A 22,303-nucleotide genomic window follows, 5' to 3' on the forward strand; every position below is an offset into this window, starting at 1 on the left:
ATGAATGAATGAATGAATGAATGAATGAATAAATAAATAAATAAATAAATAAATAAATAAATAAATAAATAAATAAAATCTTTAAAAAAATTCTCTCATAAGTTTCTCAGGAAGCCTATGCTATCTATAAGATAGCATTTTCACATGACTTGTGATCATAGTATTAAAGTTGGTCTTCTGATACTGTTGACATTGGCTTGATTTTAGTAGACCATTCCAAAGGACTTAAAGGCTCTGGGCAACCCCACCCATTCAGCCCACCATATTCAGGCTCCTGAATCAGTCATATGAGCAGGAGCACATGGAACCAAAATAGAAGGCCATGGTGCAGTGTTTGTGCGATCCTCTCCTGTGAATCATTCAGTGCCTTAAGGGTTAATAGCAGCTCACACTTCGTCTGCATGGAGAGAGGTTAAAATATGTTTAAGAGCAATTTAGCCTTTTCTCCCTTCCTATTTATTTATTTATTTATTTATTTATTTATTTATTTATTTATTTATTTATTTCCTTGTGAGGAATATACACTCAGTTCACATCCACACTCAGAGGCCTAGGCAGGGGATCCCTGGGTGGCTTAGCAGTTTAGCACCTGCCTTCAGCTCAGGGCGTGATCCTGGGGTCCCAGGATTGAGTCCCACATCAGGCTCCCTGCATGGAACCTGCTTCTCCCTCTGCCTGTGTCTGCCTCTCTCTTTGTGTCTCTCATGAATAAATAAATAAAATCTTAAAAAAAAAAAAAAAGAGAAAAAGGCCTAGGCAGAGCAATGTACTAAAAGGTGGAAGCTCCCTTTTCTCCTTTCCTTTGCCACCCTCTCTGCAGTATACATACATATAAACAATAGGGTTAGAAAGCCTGTCAAGGAACATATAAAAACACCATTAGCATCTGTAATTGCTCTTACACAGTGGGGAGAGAGCAGATGGTAGGAAAAGAATGTTTACAAACCCAACAGGCCCAGATATAAGGTAGACTCTGGGCAGTTCTCAAAAATGGACAGGACAGAGGAAGGTAAGAGGTCACAAAATGGTGGCCTATAGGCCACATTGGCTCTGGATGCATCTGTCCTGTGCAGAACTTTGAAAAGATTTTAAATGAGTTGCTAATATTTAAAATACAGACTTCTGACTTTTCTTGAAAGAAATTGGAAGGTATGGAAACCCTAGGGGAGCCCACTTCCTCCTTTGACTAGTTGGAGCCACTAGAAGCCAACCCACCGTGGTAGGTACCTAAGAGAAAAGGAGCCCTTTTTCACCAATAGTTTTTAGGTAGAAAACCATCAAGTTTGTTGTTTAATTAGATTCAAAGCAGGACCTGGAGTAGAAGTTTCTGCTTTTGGATCTCTGCCATTCAGGGGTGATATTCAAAATATGTAACAGCTGGTAAATCCTGGACACTGATCAGCGAGAGTTAGCTTGAGCATGTCTCAGAAGCTCCCCCTATGGCAGGTGTCTTTTGTGGTTGAAACATGGAACTGTCCTGGTGGGGAGGGCCAGAGGTGGCACTTAGGGAATCGGCCTGCAGCTTATTTACCAAGAGTTTGGCCCTATGAGTGCTGTTCTTCATCTCTGGTTGCCCTGCACAGGCCCCAAGTGAAGTACCCAAACACAACCCACTCACCTACGTACAAGTGGAACAGTGCCTCTGAGAGGAGTCTCAACAGTCATTGGAAACATGTGCCTTCTTTTTCACTTTTATATTTCACTTTTGTAGTTGAGTAGGTATGATTGAAATCTGTGCTGATCCTAAAACCTAAGATTTGCTCTCATCAATCACCTGGGGGTGATTTATTGTGATTTCCAACATCTCCGTTCCTGACATTTAAAATATTATTGCCAGGGTAAATTTTCTTGTCAATCCAGTGCAACAACTGACTCCCCCCCCCCCCTTTTTTTTTTTAATAAATAGGCAGAACCTTAGAGAAGACAAGTGGAAGATTACGGAGATGCATTTTGGAGCGCCCCCTGGTACTCATCACACACCTGCTTACCTAATGCATCACTGTGACTAAAGCCACATGCATCAACTGTAACTTTGCTTGCCATGGAAAAGGTGTTTTTGGAAGACATGGGTATAATGGGATTGCATGATTGCTTTAAACCAAATCAGGACTGTGGTGTGTTTTTTCTTATTTTCAGAATTGCCTGCAGTTGCCTCATTCACCTGGAGGTACTCTGACCTGTTACAGGTGTGCTTCCTTAATGACTGAAAGATAAGTGGGTGGCACCATTGGAGAGAAAATGTTGGATCTGCCCAAGGTTGTAGTTGATGCCAGTATTGCTCAGACCTGCCTCTCTTTAAGTTGCCTGGATTGTATCCTTGAAATTAGTTTGCCAGGCTATCAGAATTTTTTGATCAGAAAGAAAAAAAGCAATGCTGGTTGACAAAGGGCTAAAGATTTTTGCTGCAAAAGTCACATACATCACTATTCCAGTGCTTTGTAATAGCACTTATTGAAAAAGATGTTCTAACCACCTTTGGCAGAGGACACTCTTCTTTCCATAAATCCCCCAAAGTCATACAGATGTTTAAAAAAAAAAAACCACTGTTGCAACAATGTGTGATCAGGACCAAGTTACAAGGTTAAAAATAGTTGGTATTTTCAAAAATATAGGCTTCTTTATCTCTTGCAAAGGAAAAATTTCATTTAAATGTAGAAGACAGCTTAAAAGGTATATTTTAGGAGGTGTACTAATTAGATAGCAAATTTATAGGGAAATGATCCCACTCCTCTCTAAAGGGATTTTCAGCTCTAGCAACGTATTTATGCACAAGTAACATATTTTTAAATGCAGCTTCCCTAACTAACAGCTGCTTGTTCTATTTTGTGAATGAATTATATTTTTTTGAGAAAGGAAGATCTTTAGTTAGATATATTTTTGAACCCACACTAAAAGATACTAATATTGGGGTACAATTTCATTTTTTTTCCTGTGTTGCTTTTCACTGGACATCTAAAACTGCTCGTATTTCTGGCCAATGTACAGTCCCAGGTTTTTCAGAGTAATGTAGATACGTGTTCTCATTCCATATATGGATACCAGTGAGCTTTCAGAGCAGTCTAGTGAGAAAGGCGGTGTCAGAGAATAGCTCTGAATTGTACTTGGCATGTAGAATCTCCACTCTCTTTGGAGTGGATCCTGAACATGTCTACTTCATTAGGGCAGAGGCTACTTTTCTCCATCCTTATCCCTGCTTACAGTCTTGAGAGTTTTTAGTTGCCAAACATAAACAGTCTTGAACAGGATAAATTCTTAGAGGGTTGCCCAGAATATTCTGCTATTCTCAGCACCCTGATGTGGGACCTATCATTCAGATTCTAAGCAGGATGTAAGAAATTGAAAGAACATAAGAATTAAAGCCCTGTCACCTGTGTTCTCTCACCCTCAACTAAATGTGGACCACTCTAAAGGACTTGTCAAATGCTAAAGTTGAAATCCCAGCCTGAGATTTGCAGCCCAGGACTACAACCAGAAGAAGAGCATGTCACAGATTTCTACTTGACTGGAACAAAGACATGATCCACAATTTTCTCTCCAAAGAAAGCTGTTGTGAAATCATGGGTATTACTGCTCAGTTGGGATTAAATGAAATCCAGGTCAAATTCCATTTGATAAATCCCAGGGACTATCCAGGAAACTTTTTTTTTTGAACTGGATATTGTGTTTGAGTAAATGAGTCTTCTGATAAGACTCAGAATTTCGTTTTCAGATTCAAAAATGTTAAAAACTTTAATTCTACAGTGATCTAACTTATATTTAGTCTGCTCTTGTCAATGAACTCCAAGAACCAACTTGGTAAGACTGGGGCCTTGCAATTTAAATCCTGGGGTTGTGGGATTGATACGATACTTGCTAGACAAAGATAGCTACTCAGATTTGTTCATCTTAAAACTTTTGAATTCCTGTGGTTATAGTAGGACCAGAATGGTTCTCCTAAATATACTAGATGGATGGCATTGCTAAATTGCTACCAGTTACACATTGTCTATTGCTCACCTTACTTTTTTTTTTCTTTTTTAAATCAGCATGGAAATAGGAGAGACCAGCCCTGGCTAGTACTGTACTTGTTATGAGTGAGGTAGAAGCACATTATGTGGCATTTACTACAATACCCAGGTTCTGCAGAGTACTGACATATTGCCCTCTGGGACCACATTGTGTTCAGAGAATATTGTCTCTTTACGTGTAATGTTTTACCAAAACAAACATGTAATGATTTCTTGTTCTCTTATTTAACTAGATGCCTTTAGATTTGAATATGCAGGGTCTTAAAAACCTAGGAAAGTAATAGGTGAGAGTTGCAGATGTAGATGTAATATCAGAGGCATTTCAAGACAATTTTTATTTCCTGTAGTAGGCTTATTGAGACAAAGGATATGTGCTGCTAAAAATAAAATTATGCCATTTTAAAATTAGATAAAATACAGAGTGCCATCCTGTTAGGTATATGCAGACCAAAAGAAAATTTAGTTGGGGAAATACTTATTTTTCCAAATTCTGGTGTTCTATTAAAATCAAAGAGGAGAAAAGGAAGATTTTTTTTCTCTCTCAGATTCTTATATATATTTTAGATTTATTTCTGTTTTATAGATTCCTTTAAATACCTGGCTGTTTTTGTATTACATATATTTTAAAATGAGCTAAACTTGTTTTTGGTCTCCGTTATTGAAAGGTACCAAAGCTTCTTTCTGTTTTCTTTTTTTTAAACTTGATTTTGCTCTATAAGGTTTTGCTTTTTCTAGAAAAGCTTTTCATTTAACAGTGTTTCTGAAGTGTCCGTGCCCACTTTGATCTGCATAATCATTGTTTTTAGATATCAGTGTGTATGCGTTTGTCTCTACAGGCACTGGTGAAATCTCAGATTTTATATTCAGCATTAAACAGAAATACATTCCAGAAAACACATATTTTGAAAATGGAGTATTTGTTCCCTACCATTTCTTATACCTTTTCTAAGTTTAGTTCTGCATTTGGTTGAAACCTTCCTGTTTAGTTGGGATGCCATACTTTTACTCCCATGAACCTCATACCTGAATGCCGCAGATTAGTTCTAAAACTGCGACAGATCATTTGACTGTTCGAGGAAACACACGTGTATGCGGTTCTGTGTGTATGTGTGTTGGGAGGTGATCACAGACCCCTCAGACAGTGACCATGATCAAGGATGCCATTAAATCTCTTATTCCCTTGGTTGGTTCCAACAGATGAACAATTGTGGTTTCCTGAGTACACTGAAGCCACGGAATGCTGGATTTGTTCCCTTAATTGGGTGTAGAAAACCAAGTACAGTGTAGCTGCCACCGTTAAACGGCATGGCCCCCTTAGATGCAGCCCTCTCTGAAAGCAGGAGAAAACATTTCTGAAGGCAGTCTGAGGCTGATCTCATCACTGAACTATTTCAGACCTTAAACACCAAGACAGAGGGAGGGTGAAGGAGGAAAACAGGCTGTAAGTTTGGAGGAAATGTGCTAAATTGTGAAACCAAAAAGCCAGGTAATCACTGCCCACTTATAACCCCGATTTTCAGTTTTCTTAGTTCTTCTAGAAATGTAGGTCAGGTTGGTTTGGTCATCCTTTCAATCAGCATGTGTTGAGCCCCTAGCACGCAGTGGGTTCTTTCTGAGCAGGACAGTAGTCTCCACCTGGAAGGAGGACAAAACAGAATCAGGAGCAGCGGTTACTGCTGAGTGCTGAATGATGGAGCCGAGGTCAGTTTGTGGCACTCACTGAACATTATGTATAACCTTCTTTGTTTGTTACAGCCCTGCCAATTTTAAAAATTATTTCATGCAGTGGAATATATATGGATACACACATACACATATACACACACACTAAAATATAAAGAGTAATAAACCCCCGTGTGCCTGTCACCAGCTCATTGCCTTTCCTCCGAGGCGCTGTGTGCTATCCTCTGGCCCTGTCTCACCCGTTTGAGAGCAGGAGCCCCTCTCCTGAACTCTCTTGATCATAGCCTTTCTGTCCTTTATCATATGTATCTTTAAACAATAATAAATGGCATTACACTGTATCTTCTGTCATTTACTTGATGTTCTTTGCAGTTGGGCATTATCATTTTTAAGCAACCTGTTTTATTTTCACTGCTAAGTACTACACTTCATTATATGACTATCTCACAGTTTTTCCCTTCTCCTGTTACTAGATATTGAACTGCTTCTTTCTTTGAAATAGAAAAAGTCAGTGTTGCTATGAACATTCTTTTATATTAAGACTTCTGGTGCACATATGCAAGACTGGATGTATGCCTTGAATAGAATTGCTATGTCATACAATAAAGCACATTATCAACTCTAATAGATAAGGCCAAATTGTTTTCCAAAGTCTTGGTACCAACCTACACTTTCACTGGTATCCTAGAATTTTTGCCAAGCTGAAAAATGTAAAATGATCTCTCTTTGTGGTTACACGTTGTACATATTTGATTACTAATAAGTTGAACATGTTTTATTATGATAATTCCTAAGTAGGAATTTGGAAATTCTTCTTCATGTCTCTTACATTTTTTCCTATTGTGTTTTGTTTTTAATTATTAGTTTTTATAAGTTCTTTATACTTACCTTTTATTGGTTAATGCTTATTTAACTATTAAAGTAAAGACAAACTATATTTAGAATAGAAAAATCTTCTGAAGCAATTTCCAGAAGTATGAAAGGCATGTGAAATTTTCTTCTATTTGGAGAAAATAAAGTTAAATGCATATATTGTGTGTTCTTGTGTGCTAATTTTCAACTTGTCAGCATATTAGCCAAGAGAAGATGTACTTTGGAAACCCCTCTCTGGCTCAGCCCAGGTGGCTCAGCCGTTTAGCCTGCCTTCAGCCAAGGGTGTGATCCTGGAGACCAGGCATCAAGTCCCACATCGAGCTCTCTGCATGGAGCCTGCTTCTCCCTCTGCCTGTGTCTCTGCCTCTCTCTGTGTCTCTCATGAATAAATAAATAAAATCTTAAAAAAAAAAAAAAAGGAAACCCCTCTGTGCTCTAGGAGGTTTCTTTCCTTGAAGCTATTTTAAGGCTCATCAATTCTAGTTATTTGGTAGGAAATTAATGTCATATTTGGTTTTCTGCTACAAAATTTTATCAAAAGGAAATCTTTATGTAGACTACATGTTTATAGATGTACATTTCCTTAGTTTACCAACATGATAGACTTACACTAGGCCAAAATGATGTTACACTTATTAAGGACATCAAAGAAGTTCATTTAAAAGATTGTTTCAAATCTATACTTGTAATTAAATAATCCTTAAGCCGAATGAGATAGATATGTAACCTGGGAATATAACCCATGTACTGTGCTTCTAGCATGTTTCCATGTGTGTAAACTGACAAGTAGGTATAAGAATGGGAAACTACAATGCAGTCCTATCTTCTGAGGCTCCTGGGCCAGGAGACAGCATTTTTGATAGACTAAGGACCCTGGCATACTACAAGACTTAGTATGAAAAAAAGGTTGTAAAGTATATTGATTGCATTTTAAATGATCATATTTTGAACATATTGGATTAAATATTAAAACTTATTTCACCTTTTCTTAAAATGTAGCACAATAAAATGTTAAATTACATGTAGGGCTTGTGTTACAGTTCTCTCGGGTGGTACTATTCTCTACTAGCTTCTTTACCTGAATTTACAATAGAATTTACAAGATTTACAAAACCTTTAAAAGTTTTTTTGGGTTTTGGCAAAATACATCTTTCATTTGCAAGATGAAAGGAAATGTGAACATGTTTTGGAATATAATTTTCTAATAGAACTGCCAAGAGAAATGTTTTTCTCATTTTGCTTTTTGTCCTTTTAGCCTGAAGCACATTTGTAGTGAGGAGGGAGATTTTTTTTCCTGGGATAAAAAGAGTAATCTGTGTGTCCTATAATATGGGGCATCTCTCTGTGTATCTAACCTCTTGTTCCATTATTGTCTTACAAAGTTGATGTCTCCTGTTGAATTGGTCCACATCTGTGAACAGTCATGGTGGGAGTTTTTTGTGTTTTTTTCTTTATTTTTAAAGAGAGAATTGAATGAGCTGTACAGATGCATCTAAACCTGCAAAACAGTGACCAATATCAGGATTTTATCCTAGATTTCCTAAAATGTTGTCTGTATCTGTAAAACTCATTTGAACTCATAAGAATATATGGATGATTGTCTTTCTGAAAGTTTCTTTCTGGTCTCATTGCCAAATATTAAAACAAAATGTGAGTATTAAAGAAAAATATCTTCCTTTTTTTGCCCAGGGTTTTAAACCATTTTCTTGTTGCTACTGCTTAGCAAAATAGTTTCTGGGGGGGGAAGCTACATTAGTTTTGTTATTAAAATAATTGATGGTGACAGTAGTTGTTTAGGTAGGAGAATGGTTTTTTTGGTGTGTGTGTGTGTGTGTGTGTGTGTGTTTATTTTGTTTGGGGCCTTTCCCTGAAATGAGAGTGATTGTATGATAGCCCTTGCAAGTCAACAGAAGCCAACTATCTGTGTTTCATGTAGCTGTTTTGCATGTAGTTTGGGGGCTCATTTGTCATTCTCATGAACTACCACACCTTTGTTGGATTTATACTTTCAGGATGGATGCAATAACCCCACAGAATCTGTCTGAGGTAAATTTCTCATTTCTCATTTCTGAGGTTAACTTGATTTAGCTTATTGATACTATTATCCCAATCTGTTAAATTGGGATAGTATTTTTCTTCATATCAATCCATTTCATGCCATGTACTAATAATATATCACTAGGTTGAAATACAGATTCTGGGCTCTGGGACAGCCCATAACTAGATTCATCGATGACTCAGATCAATAGATGGAGCAAAAAGACCAGTAATTTGGCATTGAGTCTGTTATCCTGGACCAGACTTACCCTCTATTCTCACCCTGCCTGTCTTTAGTGGCAAACCACCCGTAAACAATCTGCTCCTAGCCACATCCTAACCAACCAGTATGGGTAGCAGAAGTGATGACAACAGCAATATTTTTACTCCCCAGATTGGCAGACAGAAGGAATGCCTCCCCCTGCAACTTCCCTTGCTGCACTATTTTACATGCCTAATAAGTATTTATTATTACACCATCACAATCATAAATGAGAAACTGAATCCTGACAGGTCTTCTATCCTAGTCATGAGGTGACCGGGGAAATAGAATTTTAGCAGTTAGGTAGCTGGCAAGTGAAATGATTACAACATTCAGACTTGTGGGTGGTTTCTGAATGACAACAGGAAATCTGTTCCCCATCATTGACTCATTTAGAGACCAAGTTGCCTCTGAGCAATTCCAGAGGGATTTAGACCTCTAGAACCCCAACGCATAAACTGTAACATCTGCGGCGAGAGGGGACAGAGGTACTGCTGGAATCAGATGGACATGGAGGCAAATGACAAGTTGTGATGGGGGAATTTGGGTGGAAATGGTGTCTACCTAAAGAGATGGCCATCTTGCTGAAAATGGGTAATTTTAGCAGAGAAAAGATTTCAAATGATGGTGAATATCTGTTTTTTTCCCAGTGTTTTCACCATTACTGAAAACTTTATTTCATTTTCATTGCAAATTGCCCTTTATGGAGTAGTATTTTCAATATAGTTATAATTTACATTTTTTGCTAATTGGAATAGCATCCTTTGCATGATTTGTGGTAGAACTAAGGGTCACCATATAAGTTGTCCAGCCAAAGCCCAAGAACTCTGTGCGGGTAAGTCGTATATATATATATATATTTTTTTTTCATACCCCAGCTTGTAAACATCTGAGAAAGAAGAGAATAGCACTTTCCCATTCAGTGAGGGTATAACCACCAATCACCAGTTAAGCCCAAATATGATGTTATAAAAACCAGATCCATTTTCTCTTCTGTATTAAAACCAGTATGTATGGGACGCCTGGGTGGCTCACCAGTTTGGCACCTGCCTTCCGCCTTGGAGTCCCAGGATCGAGTCCCACGTCGGGCTCCCTGCATGGTGCCTGCTTCTCCTTCTGCCTTGTGTCTCTGCCTCTCTCTCCCTCTCTGTGTCTCTCATAAATAAATAAAATCTTTAAAAAAAAATAAAATAAAAGCAGTATGTGAGTTTGTTGATACTCAGTATTGATACTTAGTTTGCAAGATGCTGATGAAAGTGTAATACTCTGTAACTTAACCTGTGAGCATAAGTGTTCACTACTTAGTAGCTCAGAAGCTGCTTTTCTTTTTTTTCTTTTCTTTTTTTTTTTTAGAAGCTGCTTTTCTTCGTGTTATTTTTCTACCATTTGATCTGGGTCCACTTTATATTAAGAGTCAAATTACTTGTATGTCTTTTTAATTTATGTACACTAAATGTATAAAAGCTGACCCTACAGTCAAATAAAATACATGGTTTATTAGTATGTGTTCAACAGTCTGCTTAATAATTTAAAAAATGACCATGAACTAAGAAGTCTAGTTTTTTCTTACTGTATCACTAGTAACTTCTACTCCTTCTGTCCTTTCTGCTGACAACTACTCGTTGTGTAAGTGAAATGTGTTTTTTATCAGTCTGTAACCAAACACGAGGTAAACACCACATGGTTATTTACCCAGGAAGTTAAATATAAAGGGTTACCAAACACTGACAAAGGAGTGACTATCAGATGTAAGAAAACTGTATTTTACCCTGGGGCTAAGGGACAATACCCAAGGAAGGGCAGACCTGGAAGGGAAGCGGCCTTCAGAGCTCTTTGGAGAAGTTAGAGTTGCAGCTCACTTGATGGCACAGAGGTTCGCAGGTTGCCCAGTCATGGTGCAACAGGAAGCAACCTCGAGTGCAGTTGGGACCCAGTGAGCCACGGCCAGGCTCGTGTGCTACAAAGAAAGTCCAGTTGCCAGTGCAGATGGGAGACACAGAGCATGCGTCTATGTCAAGGAAGCTACAGGGAGGTTACTGGCAGGCCAGAACTCCAGGTCTCTGGGGGACCATGTGCCCGGGGCCTCCAAGAGAAGGCAGCACCATTAGATCCATACCACTGACCCAGTGCGGCAGCCACACAGGAGAGCCTTCCTCCAACTGAGAAATCTTGACATCGTACTCGTGTGAGGGGGACTTGCTAAAAGGAATTCCGTCCACAATTACAGAACATGTGCCAGAGGGTGAACTTGGAGCTAAGACATGGTAAACTGATAACTGGCATGTATCGCAAATGAATTCTCTTAATGACTTCTTATTGGGAATTAGCCATGTTCATTAAAAGCAAGAGGATGATCAGTGTCTTGTGAAGTTTAGGCAGTTCAAGTGAAAATTTGCATTAAAAGCAATACCCTGGGTGGCTCAGCACTTTAGCACCTGCCTTCGGCCCAGGGCATAATCCTGGAGTTCCGGGATCCAGTCCCACATCAGGCTCCCTGCATGGAGCCTGCTTCTCCCTCTGCCTGTGTCTCTGCTTCTCTCTCTCTCTCTCTCTCTCTCATGAATAAATAAATAAAATCTTTAAAAATAAATGAAAAAATAAAAGCAATACCGATGGTCTTGCTGTCAGGTATCCAAAACTTTATTGTGGGAAGTTGGCAACTCACTTGTTGACTAACCTGGTGAGCATCATGTCACAAACACAATGTTACAGAAAGATGCAAATTTTAGGATGTAACCATGACTTCTAGTCATCCTTACTTATGTTGAAGATGAAATATTTAAAGGGAAAAGCTCATATGATGCTGAAATATTTAAAGCTTCTAGAAATGCCTCGTCATATAATCAGTTATCAGAGGATATGCACTAACCTATTTATAGAGTATTGCTCTTAGCCTTGCACTAGAATTTCTCAAATTCCTCAACAATAAATACCAAGAAAAAGGACATAGCTATTGGCTCTGAATCTTTTTGCTTTTAATTTACTCCCGTGGCAAACAGAAAATTGAAAAACTTCTCTGTAAAGTCTGACCTACTCACTCACCCTAAAAGATCTTACCTCTAATGGAAGACAAGACAGAAGGTTATTAGGAAATAGAATGTGCCAGATCCAATTAAATCCAATAATTATGTGCATTCCCAGACTCTCAGTTCATGGTGGCTAAGTGATTAAGCGGGTGGGTAGATGAAGAGATAGATGATCCTGCCAGATAGTCTTCCTTTATTAACTTTTAAGTGAGCTTGAAGTGAAAAAAAATTAATTTTGCTGAGGAAGTCATTGGCTTCAAAAGACAACTAATCCAGACTACTCCATTCCTTACCTGTGCCTCTCTCTATCTAGCCTTGCTACTGGGAAGCTTGGTTTGCCCGTTTTCTGTCTTGATTTTCTCACTAGTATTGGAGGGTTTTGTGTGACATCGAGATATGTTTACTAAATCAAGATAACAAATAGATATTCAGAGTGCCAACATCGTTCTGGACTTGATTGGGAGAATAAAAGTAGCTTCCAGTGTGGCTCTGTCATATTGGAGTTTACAGCGTTGACATGATTGTGCTGCCACCGAGCCTACCCTGGGAAAGGACTTCTGCAGTGGAAAGGAGCCTTCACAGACTCTGCGCCCTTTTAATTCTATGGCACACATTTTATAGGTGTCTGTAAATCAGTAGTAACATTAGTCTTGGTTCCAGGAATTCATTACTCTTACTCCACAAACCCAGAGTTTGTCATCCATCAATACACATGCTGGCGAGGTCTGAGACTACTATCTCACAGAAGTTTTAGTTAGCAAAACATTTCTCTAATAGGCAAATGGAAGGGTCACTGCTAGCTTGCAATAAAAACAGACCAAAATCTGATAATCACTCATTATAGAACTACCCGTTCTTCCAATGTGACTGATACTCTTTAATATCGTACTTAAAAACAAAAACAAAACCTTAACTAGCACAGCAAATTCAGTCCCTAACATGACCTTTGGGCTGTTTCTCTGTTCAAGGAAAAACCCTGGCCTTCCTGGGCTCCTTATCAATTTTAGCCCTAAGGTCAGAAATCAATACCAGTTGCCTTTAGAAGCCTGACAATTCTGCAGTTTAGCAGTAACTAGATATAGCCCTTAAATGAGCTCACTGCTGTTCGGTATTTTTCTTGGGGAGAGCACGTGGGCGGGTGATAAAAACAGCATGTTCTCTTGTCTTACAATAACCTTCATTATAGTCAAAGTTCTTTGCCTACCAGTAGCTTTGGTTATATTCAAAGCTTTCAGAAAATGTATAGATGTTAAATGCAAGATGTGGAAAGCTCTCATTTCTTTATATGTGTGCGTGTGTGTGTGCATGTGAGCGTGTGCACACGTATGTGTGCGCGTTTGTGTGTGTGCACACATGTATCTGCACACACGTGTGTGTTTGTGGGTGTGTGCACACGTCTGCGTTTGTGTGTGCACGCACACATTTGTGTGCACGTGTGTGTGTATCTGCGCACGTGTGTGTATGTATACACATCCATACATATATATCTTAGTGGAGATTTGTCTCAATTTTTAGTTCTACTAAATCTTAGCTTAAAGGAAAAAGAGGCAAGAAATACCTTTAAACAGAATGTTCTTTCCAGTTATTCCATTCAAGTCTTGCTCTAGCCTATGAAATTTAACCTATAGCAGCCATCAGAAGTAAGCTGCAGTAATTACAAAGTCAGAAATTGGAAACATAGGGAGAGAGTGACAAGTTGAATAGCAAAAGTGGCAGCAGTGCCATGGCACAAATAGGGACACACAGAGGAGGCAATTCTAGCATAAAGGAAAAAAGTGGAAGAACTGAAGTCCGTCCTATGTTTTGAAGTCAAAACAGACAACTCTTCTGGATTTGGCAATATGGAGAAACCTGTACAATCAGAAAGGAGCAGTCCTGGAGGGCAGGATTTCAATCTTTCTGAATCCTTCAGCATTCTTATTTCAAATTTTAAAATACCACATACTTATATTTATAAGTTGTAAAATTTCCGATGGGGAAGAACCAAATATTAGTGAACTTTTGGAGTATTTCCAGAACTCTAAATGCATCCACTCTCCAATGTTTGCTGCTTTTCCACTTGCTTTGAAAATCAAATCAACCTAGTTCCCTCCAAAACTGCATGCAAATCTAAAGGAAAGGAAAACATTAAAATGGTGTTGTGCAAGAAAAATGATTGTTTTGTAAGTTTATGGACCTGGGTGCATCTTTAGTGAATATTCTGAGAGTCAAACAAAATCCACCCTGTTCCAGTGCTGATGTGGAAAATAGAACAAAAGAATAAAATTAAAAAGTAGCTACATATATCATTTCTTCTCTTAGTTTGAATTTTGCACAGAACAGTAGAGCTGGAATGGAATAAATACACATATATGTAACAGGTGAAAAACTATATATATACTCCCCCCTCTCCCCCCGGGCTGGATAATCTTTAAAAAAAAAAAAAAATACTACATGCCCAGCCTGTATATATACAGGGCCAGGAACCCTTCAACAGGACTTGGCTGGTGGCGACACCTAGAGGCCGGACAGCTGAGTACCAGTTACACATTTCACTTGTCACCACAGTGATTAAAAAGACCTGTGAGGATAATGGCGAAAAGGAAATTTACCTTTTCAAAAATCTTTTTCAGTATATATTTATGAATGTTAAATTGGAAATGAAGATCTGGGGCAGGAGAAACTGCAGTATTTCAGAGAGTTACCCAAGTGGGTCAGGATACAGGTGATGTCAAAGGAGGTAGGCATTCCTGCACCTTTGGGGCAGGCAGGGAGCCTGGGGAGCTGCGGGTGGGGCGCAGGAGCTGATGGCCAAGCCAGACACGTTGTGTTTGAATCTCCTTATTGCCATGCTCATTCTCAAAGAGTGGCAGGGAATTTAAAGGTAAACTACAGACCAAATAAGATTTCCTACAGCACCAACCACAGGGTCTCACACAAATAGGTGATAGAAGATATTAAATGTGACTCTGTGTTTTGCTGGAGCAATATAGTGGGAAGGCTCTGACCTCCTCGCCAGCCCTGATGCAGCTGGACCAGCAGAACTAGAGCCATTGCCTGCAGCTTCTCTCACAGCTCAGGGAGAAAGAGCAGAGAGAAAAAACACAAGAACAGAGAAGATGACCCTGAGACATTTTTAATTCATGCATTCTGTAGAAGAACATTAACTGAGTGCTGTATTAGTTTCCTACCGCTGCTGTTACTGCAAATTACCCAAACTCAGTGGCTTAAAATAACAAATGTATGGTGGGCTTCAGGAGGTCAGAAGTCCAAAATGGATTCTTACAGGCTAAAATCAAGGTGTTGGCAGGGATGTGTTTCTTTCTGCTGGTTCTAGGAGAAAATTCATCTCTTTGCCTTTTCCAGTTTCTATAAGCTGCCTGCATGCCTTAGCTCAGGGCTGCACCACGTGGCTTCTGCTTTCATTTGACATCTCCTTTGATTTAGCCACTTCTCCCTTAAAAGGATCCATGTGATTACATTGGGCCCACTCAAAATAATCTGGGATAAACTCTCCATTTCAAGATCATTAATGCCATCTGCAAATTCCCTTTGCCATTGTAAAGCAACACATTCACAGGCTCAAGGGATTAGGATGTGGACATCTTTGGGAGGAGGGCATTATTCTGTCTACCACAAGCACCTTATAGGTGAACACTGTGCCAACCAGGCCCGGGAGACATAACGTCCCTGCCTTTAACAGGGTGGAGATGGGGATTGTGAAAAAAAAAAAAAAAGATTTTTCACCAGGAAAAACAGTGGTTATGAAGGTAACAGCCTGAGCTCAGCTGAGGCAATCAGTTCAGGCTTCCTAATCCAGGTGCCATGTGACCTAGCTCTGGAAGATCAGGGAGCGTCAGCTATGGGGGTGAGAAAGGGAGTTTGAAGCAAAGCAAATAGCATATGCAAAAGTTCAGAAATGTGTGAAATAGCTCAGCAGTTTCCATGATTAATAAGATGTCAGGTTGTGCTGCTGGAGGTGGCAGGAGATGAGGCTGAACCTAATCACTCAACTACCTTATGAGAGATTGTTCTTCCTATAATAATATGTGTTCTGGGCTCAGAGAAAAAGGAGGCTGATCTTTTCTCACATAAACATTACTTCCCAGTGTCTGTGGTATAAGAAATTATGTTCAACTCTGATAAAACAGCCAAATGTATTTTAATCTACCTTTTTATTAGCCACTTCTAATAATAAAAGAAAAAGGAGCCATAAAGCTAGAATGAAGATAAGCAATTGATAATCCAATGAAAATATTAAAAGACAATATCTAGAGAAAGATGTATAATATATTTTTCATAAGATTCTTAATATAGTTCTGTTCTCTTACCGCTGGCCTCATGAAAATTTTAGTGAGATTTTCATTAAGAAGAGAAGATTGCCATGGTAAAGACCCAGAGGTGAATTGTTAAGAAATGTGAAACAAATGTGATATTATTGAACCATTTCACACTAAAGAGCTTGTAAAACATGTATTTCCCTGCTATTATGGAAATTTTATTAGATTTTTATCTTTTGAATATAGACGAATCCCCAGCTGGTGCTTCTTGCATTGGCCTACAAAAGAAGTGAGAAATGTGGCTAGAAATCCATGAGGGTCAGTGGATCAAGGTGGAATGAAAGTTTGGAGTGACTGAGGCATCATAGGTGTTTCCCCGATATCAGGAATTGCAGTTATAACATTAAGGAGGTAGCGGACTATAATAGGCTATGGGACTTGGACATAAGTCTGGAACTCTTAATACTTAAAATGTGGTCCAAGGAGCAGGAGCAACACATGGAGACTACCACACCCCAACCCTGGTCAAAATCACGTTTTAACAAGCCCCTACTTATTCAGAGTCACACTGAGGTTTGATAAGCATGCTATAGATCATGGAAGATATTGAAAGATTTAAAGCAAGAGTGTCCAAGAATTAGGTTCACATTTGTATAAAATCACAGAGTTGCAGTGAGAGGAGAAGATGGATTGTGAACCATGGTGATCTGGGGAAGAATAGAGGTAGAGACCAATTAGAAAGTTAATTCAGGGTTGATAAAGATTGGAACAAGGATCATGGCCATAGAGATGTCTGATTAGCTTTTGAGGAGAGGGAGGAGTGAAGGGTGACACCCATATTTTCTGGTTTGGCTGATGGGTGCAATTAACTAAAATAGGGGAAAGAATGAGGCTGGTTTTGGACACTGAGCTTGAGATGCAGGCGAAACACCCAGGTGGTGAAATTCACCATTGGACAGCAGTGTTGCTGGGCTAAGATAGTTCAGGAAGTCCTGGAGAACAGAAAATGAATGACCCCACCTGAGAAGTAGGAAAACCAGTGGAAAATATTGTATGGGAAGCTGAGAGAGAGAAGAGTCTCAAAGAAAGGTCAAACAAACACTAAAACACATCCTTTGGATGTGACATCCTAGTTTTGGGGTGAGCTCCTTAGTAAAGTATAGGCCCCCAAAATGTGAGACAGAATTGAGAAATTGAGAGGGAGTGGATAGAAATGGAGTAAGACCATGAATGCATAGAGAAAGTCACTAAAGAAAAATTCCAAGTTGGAGTGTGTGGACTTGTAGTAGCAGGTGTGATTTTAAGGACTCTTATGGCAGCAAGCAAGCCACTTGAAAAGGAGAATGCTTCAGCCAAAATCTTATAAGAGCAAACTGAAGCACAGGGAGCCCAGAAAAAAGAAAGAAAATTGAGAAAATGGAGATCAGAGGCATTAGAGGTCCTATAGAGATTTTTACAGAAGGAAAACAAAGAAGAAAGTTGGAAATAAGTGATAAAGACAGGGGTGACTCTATTTTAAACGATGGTCATTAAGAGTGTCTTCAGTTTTGCTCTATCTCGTGAAGCATATGGGGTTAGCCCTGCCCATTGTCTTGCATCACTAATCACTTCTCAGCTGGCTGTCCTCGCTACACAGTGTGTTGGAAGTTCTCCATGCACTAGACCCGCTGTTACCTCGCTGTATTTCTCTAGGTGTAGTTTTTTTTAGTGCATTAGAAACTGGGTAGGCTTCAAGTTATTGTGCTTTCTTAATGTTCACAGTCCATGAGCTACAGAGATGTTTTTATCATGGTAATTTTTTTAGTGTCTTCAAAAGATGTATGCTTTGGGGATCTGTCCTACTCAAGAAGCAAAGCCCACAGGAAGGCTTCCATATAAGTGAATGGGAGATCCTCACAGACATGTAAGTTACTAGCTGTATCTAATCTTACCTTCTATTCTAGTATAATTCACAAAAACTTGATTCTGAAGCTGTACTTTTGTTTCCATGATTTTTATGTTCTTTTAAAGTAAAACTAAAAATGACAGAGTAATTACTATCTTTGTAGGAGTCTTTATTTTCACTCAGTCATTACATACAATAATTTCTTCCTCCAAACAAAACATCATAAATCTGAAAGGTTTTTAAATTGCCTGCTAATTGGTTTAGTTCAGTTCTTGGCCATACAGGGGCACCTCCCATACAGGGTCTTCATTCATTTTACAGTATTTGTTTATTGTCACCTTTCCCAGGTAACACATCTCTTTTCCACTTGTACAGTCTAAATAATTGAATTCACCCAGTCCTGTATCCAGACGCTATCATTTTTTCCTAAACCTACCTTTATCATCACACCAGTGCTCCCCATTGGGTAACCTGGTATTTATTATCAGCCCACATAACTGGCACTTGTAGCCATCTACAGCCCAAAGATAATTTGGATGTGAAGCAAATAGGACCAACCCATCTTGTTAAATTCAAGCAGTGATAACAGAATACTGATTTGAGGACTGAAGTTAACACATTAGGCACGGCTGGATCTTGGGACTCCAGCCATGTTGCCAGGGCTCTTTCTCTCCAGCTCTCTGCTTGAGCCTGTGTCTGGCTTCATTTCCCAGAGTGTTTTCCATGCTGAAGGAAAAACAGCTCCATGGTCCTTAAAACTAATAACTATATATAAAATTTCAGGGAAGACCTTGGCCAGTCTGGATCACATATCCACCCTACAGAATAGCCTACCAGAACCACATGGAGTATGGAGAGGTGGTTCCCCAAAAGAAAAGTTGGGGGGGGCTATTGTCACTTGTTATGGTGGTCAGATGAAAATAACAGATATCTGCTACACCCACCAAAATGAGTGAAATTAGTCGTTTGGAAATGTTCTGAAAATGATCAGAAGCCACACAAATCGAGTAGTAAGACCTTATGAATAACAGAATTTGATTTAAGGTAGAATTAGGGACATGACAGTATAAAAGAACATCATACCATAATTGATCACAATATGATACCAGAAATAAAGTGAAGAGAGAGAGAGAAGCCCTTACAGAGAAAGACAGATAAAGAGCAGAAATCTCAGTGAGCCCCAGATGGGATCCTGACAGGATGATGCAAGTTATTCTTTAACAAACACATTGAGCGCCTACTACATTCTAAGGCAGTAGCTCTCAAGCTTTTTGACCCTGAGCCATGTTGAGAAATACATCACATGTCAATCCCCTAACATGTACATATCATGTAATTATAATACAACTATATGAAAAATATTTACTCTTTCAATATACAGTGCTCCCTGACATTTTCCATTCAGTCCACTGCATATTTCTAAAATTCCTGCGTGTTAGTTTCCAGGACTGCTATAACAAAGTATTGCAGACTGGGTGGCTTGAACCACAAAAATTTGTTTTCTCACGATTCTGAGGCTGAAAGTCTGAAAGTCTCAGAATGAGGTTTCAGCAAGTTTGGTTTCTTCTGAGGCCTTTGTCCCTAGCTTACAGATGACTATCTTCTCCCTGTGTCTTCACATGGTCTTTCTTCTGTATATGTTTGTATCCAAATTTCCTTTTCTTAAAGGACCCCAATCTTACTGGATTGGGACCCACCCTCATAGCCTCATATTACCTTAATTACCTCTCTAAAGATCCTGTCTCTAAATACAATCACATTCTGAGATACTGGGGATGAGGACTTCAACAAGCGAATTTTAGAGGACACAGCTGTGCCCATGACATACTGGTTTCTACCCAGTAACTTAGTTTCACAGTCCTCTATTGGGTTGGGCCATGCAGTTTGTAAACACTGTTCTAGGAAAAACAGAGAATACCTTCTGTCAAGGAAGTCACTATCTAGCTCAGGGCTCAGTATCCTTTTTCTGTAAAAGGCCAAATAGTAAATATCTTAAGTTTTGTTGGTCATATATGGCCCCTATTGTGTATTTCTGTGTTTTTCTTTAAAGCACTTTCAATCTGAGCTCAAAGATTGTACCCAGACAGACTACAGATTTGATTTAGCCAGGGGACCAGTAATCTAACTGTCCACTTGACTGGGCGCTTCCTTCAAGCCTCATAGAAGAGGACACCATATTAAAATGATCTGATTCCTTCATTCCAATTCTAATTTTCCTTATGCAACCTCCAGAAATAATTTGGCTTTCCAAGTAGGCTGTCCAATTTCTAAGAAAAGATGTAGAGGTCAGAAAACACAATATTCTGGATTACTTAGCAGTTATTTTCCAATTTCCAATTCATAAACAGGCAATTTGATTGTCACATGTGTATGTGTATTTGTGTGTAATGTGCTTATTTCAATGAATCAGCTCAACTCGGCATTCGCTGAGAAACTTTGCTGTGGGAACTTGTATTCCAAAAGCTAGATCTGGGAACAGAGTCACCACAGGTTGTGCCATTCTGGGTGGGCCCAGTCTAGGAAAACATGCAGCATCCCTATTCCTCACAGTATCAATTTTCTATAAGGTCAAGTGATTAAATGTGACTAGGAAGAATGGCTGAAATCTGACAGAGACAATGCGTTCTATGTGCCAAAAGAATAAACACCTGAGTTGCATTCCATCCTACTTTCTTTGTCCTTTTAGGAATCATTTTACTTCTCTAAACATCTCTCTGTATGTCTACAAAAATGGCTGCCAACCATTTTTCCATCCTTCTACCTGCAAACCACTTGCCCCATCAAGAGATAGAATCTGTTTCCCCTGCCTTTAAATCTGGGCTGGCTGAGTGACTTGCTTCATCTAGCACAGTGTGGTGGGAACGAGACTGCACTAACTCCAGGCCTGGGCTTTATGAGGCCTGGCAATTTCTGCTTTGCTCTGGTGGGCTGTAGCTACTATGTAAAGAAACTTAGACTACACTACAGAATAATGGCAGATCACATGATGAGACCCAGCCAGCACCCAGCTGAGGTGTGGAACATGTGAATAAAGGTATCTTGGGTGTTCTTGGGTGTTTCCCAGCCTGAGCTGAGTACCTGGCTCATGAAGCCACCTATGCAATCCCAAATAACACTGTGAGGACAGAACCTCCCAGCAGAGCCGATCCATCCCACAGAATTAGGGGAAATAATAAATAGTTTATTATCAAATTATTAAACAATTGTCCTGAATTAAGAGAGCAGAATGGAGGAAAGCTCCCCAGGTAACCCTGATGCTACCTTGACTCAGTTAAGAATAGTTTGGGCTGCAACTACTCGACGAAACCCTAATTACAGTAGCTTAAACAACATGGAAGTTTATTTCTCCATCATGTGAAAGCCTTGGGACACTGAAATAACTAGTCAGAAAACACATAGAACATAGAGTGCCACAGCTTTTTTCTACTTTGGTCAAGAACATGCTTTTTCCAACAGTAATTCTATCACTTCATCTGCCCTCCCCCCGGTCAGCATCCTCAATTTCAAGTTACTAAACCAATGATTACTCTTTCAGAGTTGCCCCCACACTAACTCTGAATAGAAGTGCATGTGGATTTTAGTTTAGAACACCTTAGCTCCTCAGATCTACTCTCAGCTTCAGGCTTCAAGAAAGACTGACTGATGCTAAGTATCTTCCTGGAGGACCACAAACCTCTGGTTGGATCGTCCAATAATTGCAGAGACTAATTTAGTCACAAGCGTTAAGCTTTGGGACCTTCCACTGTATACCCCTCCTTCAAAGCTTTGAGTAGGGACCTAGCAATATGTTCCCATATCATCATATATTTGTATAAAAGTAATCATAAGGCTGGGCAAGACTGCTGTCTTTCTCTTCTGTCATCCTTTCTCTAGTGTCAAGTATATCCAATTGGCCAGGGGCTAAAATATGGCTAAGAGGAAGCTGAACTGGGGATACACTTAGTTTGAAAAATGTTTGTGTGGTTGGCAGTTACTTCTTTGTACAGGGAAGTTACTGCTAGCTGGCTTGGTGTGGGATGAGCTCCAAGAATACTCCTGCATCCCACTGTGCTGATTCACAGCATCACAGCACAATGATGCAGGACCAGAGGTGGAATCGTGCTATAAACATGTCCTACTACCGTTGCTATTGAAGCATATGGCCATAGAAGAAAAAATAAGGTTTGTGATGTACCAACCATAAGCTGGTCTGTGGTTCAGTAGTTCCAGACAAAATGACCCACATAACTGAGTGTTATAGTTCAAATAATATTTAAGATTAGTCACTTACT

The 22,303-nt window shown here is 39.4% G+C and overlaps 1 protein-coding gene across 1 annotated transcript in view; it reads left to right on the forward strand.

Moving 5' to 3' along the window:
• The window catches only part of SH3BGRL2 (SH3 domain binding glutamate rich protein like 2), a 79,397-nt gene extending 72,677 nt beyond the window's left edge, over positions 1–6,720 (forward strand). The window contains exon 5 of the mRNA XM_055329619.1: positions 1,907–6,720. Within this exon, the coding sequence (XP_055185594.1) occupies positions 1,907–1,918 (12 nt within the window). The 3' untranslated portion in view covers positions 1,919–6,720. The remainder of the gene's footprint in view (positions 1–1,906) is intronic.
• Positions 6,721–22,303: the final 15,583 nt, after the last annotated feature.

This window comes from Nyctereutes procyonoides, unplaced genomic scaffold (assembly GCF_905146905.1).
Source record: "Nyctereutes procyonoides isolate TBG_1078 unplaced genomic scaffold, NYPRO_anot_genome, whole genome shotgun sequence".
Lineage (NCBI taxonomy): Eukaryota > Metazoa > Chordata > Mammalia > Carnivora > Canidae > Nyctereutes > Nyctereutes procyonoides.